The 5,467-nt window shown below is 52.4% G+C and overlaps 1 protein-coding gene across 1 annotated transcript; it reads right to left on the bottom strand.

Moving 5' to 3' along the window:
* Positions 1-586: 586 nt before the first annotated feature.
* Positions 587-3,845, bottom strand: LOC135443455 (NAD(P)(+)--arginine ADP-ribosyltransferase 2-like). Its single transcript, XM_064703665.1, has 3 exons — positions 3,741-3,845; positions 1,517-2,291; positions 587-868 (listed from the first exon to the last, which is right to left on the bottom strand). Exons 2-3 carry the CDS (start codon positions 2,255-2,257, stop codon positions 776-778), a joined length of 834 nt encoding a protein of 277 aa, XP_064559735.1. The 5' UTR covers positions 2,258-2,291; positions 3,741-3,845; the 3' UTR covers positions 587-775.
* Between the last annotated feature and the right edge of the window lie 1,622 nt (positions 3,846-5,467).

The following is a 5,467-nucleotide window of genomic DNA, read 5'->3' as shown; positions in this document are numbered from 1 at the left end:
CCTGGTCCCAAGAAACACGGCTATCTTCACTAGTTTCCCACCAGCACCCCCAGATCCTTCTCCAGAGCTGATCCAGCAGGTCCCCCCTGCCGGCAATGCTGACTCAGGACTGTCCCTCCCCAGGGACCTCCTGTCCCTGCCCTCATGAATCTTGCAATTTCCAGCCTTTAAGGTCCCCCTGAACTGCAGAATGTGGCAGGATGCCTTACCTGGAATGTGCTCAAAGGACAATGTCCCATTTGTTGCCATCAGGGCAGCATTGAGAGGGCTTTTGTGCTGATTTGGGTGCTGAATTGGGCTAAAACCAGCCCAAATCACCAACCTCAAATGGACAACTGAGAATGAAGCACCAGAGCTGAGCCTGGCCATCTATCAGCTGGCCCTGAGAATGTCCAGCCCCCTCTCAGACAGAGATTCCTATTCCCTGTTCCAGATGGAAATGAAATGTGTGTGAGGTTCCTCCTTTCCCCATCCTTGGGAAGGGGATGCCCGCAGAGATTCTCCTGGAGGCTGAGAGAAAGAGATGTTTCCATGGGTGTTGGTGTGGGGAGTGACATTGAGCCCGGCTTAGGAATTGTCACTTTTTGCTGGCTTTGTCAGATTTATTTCATGGAATTTTTGTGATTGAATTATTTATTAGAATTGCTTTGCACAATGGCCTTGGTGTGCACAGTGATCACAGTGGCTGTGGCAGCCTTGTGGCTGAGGGAGTCTTGGTGATCATGGTGGCTGTGGTCACTACAGTGACCAGAGTGACCTCAGTGATCTTGGTGACCTAGAGCTCAGAAGATCCCAGTGGCCCATGCCAGGTGTGTGATGGCCAGGAGGAATCCTCGGAGGTGACAAGGTGCTGTGGGGACCCTCCCACCTGGGGAACAAAGAGGGGTAAAATGGGAGATCATATGGGGAGCGAGGGGGTCAGGAATGGCCAAAATGGGGGGTTAAGGGTGGCAGGAGAGATGGGGGCCATGAGGGGACCTGTGACAGGATGTCATGGGTGGGGGGGGACAGGGGTACAAAGGGTAGATAGGTCAGCGGGGTCATGGTGGGCTTAGGGATGACAGGGGTCAGGGGAAGTCAAAGGGCAGAATGGAGGGGTGACAGGGGGTGACAGGGGTTTAGGGAGTGCTGTGGGGGGTCATTGCCCACCTACATCCATCACATGGGGCCCATCCCAACAAAAGTGTTTTGGTGGAGCAGGACAGGTTCGGTACAAGCGTGGCCCAGATTCTGCCCTCCCCTGGAAGGAGTGTTCCTGTCCCTGTCCCTCCCCAAAGTGTGAATCCCCATCCCTGTGCCCTGTCATGGATGTTCTTGTCCTTGTGCCCATAATGGGGGCCCCAAATTTGATGTCACCAACACTGGGTGTCCTTCTCCCCACACACACAGTGGGTTGTCCCTGTCCCCCATGCCCAGTGAGTGTCATTGTTCCCTGTGCCTTATCATGGGTGCCCCCATGCCCACAGTGGGTGTCCCCATCCCTCCAGGTTGTCCCCTGTGCTGTCACCTCACTGACCTCACAGTTGTATTTGCTGAAGATCCCGGCAGAGCGGAGCCAGATCCATGTCCTCCTCCCATCCCAGACGACTTGGGTGACTGTGAAGGTCTCATATGGTGGGATCAGCACCTCCTCCTCGTCTGGATACATGGAGAACTGACGGATGTCTGCACCATGGCATGTGTGCACTTCAAAAATTGTGTCTGCCCCAAATTCCAGAGCAATCCCTTTGCTCAGTGATGTCGATGTGAATTGACCGAACCGGACCCTCTTGCCTTGCTGTGCCTGAAAATGAATATCACGCACACCCCGGAACACACGGCGACACTGCCAGTTCTGAGCCTGCCTCAGTGTCACCAAGGCATCAGTCAGTAGGAAATGCAACATTTTGAAGTGGAAGTGCTTCAAGTATTCCTGGCGGGAGTGCCCAGCCGTGCGCACGGCCGTGTTGAACTCCTTGTACACCTCTGGCGATGTGTAGGCCATGAGAGCAATGGCATGCCAGTTGGACGGCAGAGGGGACACAAGGGAGCCCCGCTTGCGCCACTCAGCTTCAGCCTTATACCAGCCCCAGGCAAAGAGATGATTCATCTGGCGCTCAAAGCTGTAGAGGTCAGGCAACATTGCGTGCATGGCTGGGTCACAGCCCTCATACCGGTCATCGAACGAGTCCCGGGCCATGTCCAGGGGCACCACCTTGATGGCCACGGTGGCCACGGTCATTGCCAGCAGTGTCAGAGTGTGAGCCAGGAGGGCCATGGTAGGGACGGGCCACCACGAGCAGTGTGGGACACTGGAGGACAAAGAGGGACACACTGAGGGGACACTTAGGGCACAAAGTAACACATGGAAAAAGTTCATCTATGAGGTGCCAAGGAGGGGAACTGGGATCAGCTGAGAAACAGGGGGTCAGCTTTGGCTAGAAGACCCCTGGAAACATCCTGGGATGCTGCTCACAAATCCTGGAGTCATTCCTGGATTCCCCTCAAGATAGAACCCCGCTCCCACTCCCAAGGTCCCATGTCCTCAACCCTTAGTGTCCTTCTAAAACCCCAGGAACTTGATCCAAATTCTGGGGTCATTCCCTGTTCCCCCAGCAGTGCCCCCCAGGACCCCAATCCCACTCTGACAGTGTCCCCCTGTACCCCACGGCTGTGTCCCCCACAGTGTCATCCCTGTGCTCACCAGATCCACAACCCTATTCCGTGTCCCATATCAGTTCCCTCCTTAGTGTCACTCTAACCCAAACCCTGGGAACAATCCCTGACATCCCCAGTGTCCCCTCAGTGCCCCACCAGCCCCCCATCCCAAATCCAGTCTTGTGTTTACCCTTTCATTGTCTCCCCCAGTACTCCCCTGGACCTCGATCCTGTTCCCACAGCTCTTTAGACCTCTTGTGAGCCAGGGCCCTTGCAGGACTTCACCCAAATTCCAAAAGTCACTCAGGCATTCCCCTCCACCCCTCCCCCCAAGGGTGTCCCCCAGGTCCCTCTCCCAGATCCACATCCCACTCCAAGTCCCGTTACCCATCTCACGTCACCCCAGTCATTCTTGAACTCCTCTTAGACCCACAGGGCAACAATCCCACTGCCATAACCCAATGTCCTCCACCCATAGTGTCCTCCTAGAATCCCAGGAAATCATATCAAATTCTGGAGTCACTCCCTGTCCCGCCAGCAGTGCTCCCCAGGATCCCAATCCCACTCCAACAATGCCCTCCCTGGACCCCACTGCTGTGTCCCCCTCAGTGTCGTCCATGTGCCCATCAGCCCCACAACCCTACACCCAGTCTCATCTCAGTTCACCCACACTGTCACCCAAGCACAAACCCCGTGGAAAATCCCTGGCATCCTCAGTGTCCCCTCAGTGTCCCACCAACTCCCCTGTCCCAATCCAAGTCCTGTATTTACCCTTCCATTGTCCCCCCAGTGCTCCGCAGGAACTCAAGCCTGTTTCCAATCCTCTGCCACCTTCTTATGACCCCAGGCCACTCTGAGATTTCACCCAAATTCCTAAAGCCCCTCCCTCACTGGCCCCAGTGTACCCCAGGTCCCTATCCCAGACCCAAAACCTACTCCCATTCCCATTACCCATTTCATGTCACTACAGGACTCTAAACCAAATCTGGGGTTCACCTTCTACCCCCAAAACATCCCCCTGCAGCCCGCCATGGTCACACTCCACAATCCCAGTCCCATGTCCCTCCCACAAGTATCCCCAGTGTCCCCCCAGCCCCTGATACCGAAATTGGCTGGAGTGAACTCCCTGAAGGAAATGGAGATATCAGAAAGCCGGAATTCTTTATGACCTCGAACTCAGATCAGATCTGGTCCTGGTCCTGCAGCTCAGGTGGGACTTTGCCATGGGGTATTTATCCATCCTAATTATAAATATTCATTAGAAGGGGCTTCTTAACTAATGCAGATACATCACTTTCTCTGGAAATAATTTACATGGTTTTGCCTCTTTGTGGAAGTCCTTTTATGGTACTGGATGGTCACCCAAAGGGGTTTCTGGGTGTGGTTTTCACTGAGTGCCCCAATATGCCAGATGACCTTTCCTGCAACTTCTGCTTTTTGCAGGCGCTGCTCCTTCTTTGGTCCAGTACTTGAATAAAATCCTTATTGGAGTTTCTTTATCTGTTTCTCCATGGATTCATCCATGTTCATCCTGGATATCCACATTTCAACCTCCTTTCAATGCTTTTGCCCATTCATCATTTAGCTATCTAGAACTATTAAGGGATATCAAGTTTCATTCCCTCTCTTATTGCTCACAGCCCAGATCCCCAATCCCACTTGCAAGGTGCCATGCAAATGCTACATATGCTTTGAGCATTGCTCAAGCCCATGGAGCCATATGGAAGGGAAAATGTCAATTAACAATATAGGAATCTCCCATTAAATATAAACAAGAATTATTATCCCTCCTTGATACCATCCAGCTGCCCAAAGAATTGGTTGTACTACAATCCAGGGCACACCAGCTTGGGGGCTGAAAAACCTCTGTGGGAAATAGACTTGCATTAAAGCTGCATGAGAGGTTCCGCAACAAAGCATCCTGGTGTTAATTCCTGAGAAAGGAATTTCACTGCCAGAGGTGAGGCCTGGATAGAGTTGGGCAGATTGAAAATTGGCTGCTTATCCAAAAGCCAACAATAAAGAGGGTGGCTGGGTGTGTAGGTGAGAGGTAACTCCCAATAAGCAGATCAGGCTCTCCCCAGCTGATGCTGCAATTTGTGAAGGAGAAAAGCGCCAGCAAATCTCTGGGGAATCAATGCCATGGGGATCGGTCTGTGGCCTCAGATCCTCAGTCTCTGTTGAAAAAAATTGTCAGGTCTGTTAGAGAGCAATGCCTGATATGGTTTCAAAAGAACCCTTTGAATTCAAAACTATCACCTCCAGGCATCACCAAAAGAGGAAACACTCCTGGGGATAACTGGCAAATGGCTTTTCTGAGCTACCATGCCAAGATGGGCTCAGATATCTCCTGGTGTTGGTGGATCCTTTTTTTGGGGTCCAGGACTTCTCCTGCAATGCCAACAAAGCCAGGGAAGCCACCCAAGCACACCCCCAAGAGATCATCCCCAGGCTTAAGATGCCTTCAGGGATGTCATCTGATGGGGGGCCCCAAATGGTATCTGAGGTGTGGCAGCAACTCAGTGAGCAGTGGGGACTGGGTGGAACTGGAGGAACATGGGACTGTGGGATTAGGGTAATAGGGCGTGAGCAACAAAAGAATAGAAAGCTTCCTTTAAAGACGTGGGATTGAGCTTAAAATGAATGTGGAAAAGCAATGAAAGGCGGTAGAAGTGTGGATACAGAGGATGAACATGGATGGAATCCATGGAGCAACAGGTAAAGGAACTCCAATGAGGGTCTTTTGCAAGTTCTTGAGTACAGAAGGAGCAGCGCCTGCAAAAAGCAGAAGTTGCAGGAGTGGTCATCTGGCATATTGGGGCAATCAGTG

The sequence above is a fragment of the Zonotrichia leucophrys genome, chromosome 2 (genome assembly GCF_028769735.1).
Source record: "Zonotrichia leucophrys gambelii isolate GWCS_2022_RI chromosome 2, RI_Zleu_2.0, whole genome shotgun sequence".
NCBI lineage: Eukaryota > Metazoa > Chordata > Aves > Passeriformes > Passerellidae > Zonotrichia > Zonotrichia leucophrys.
This window is presented reverse-complemented; position numbering and strand designations above follow the sequence as displayed.

Bases quoted from the DNA above. Each gene is read 5' to 3' on its own strand.
- LOC135443455 (XM_064703665.1), bottom strand. From the start codon at position 2,257: ATGGCCCTCCTGGCTCACACTCTGACACTGCTGGCAATGACCGTGGCC. The intron at 869-1,516 runs GTCAGTGAGGTG...TTTGTTCCCCAG, and splicing joins TCAGCAAATACAACTGTGAG to GTGGGAGGGTCCCCACAGCA.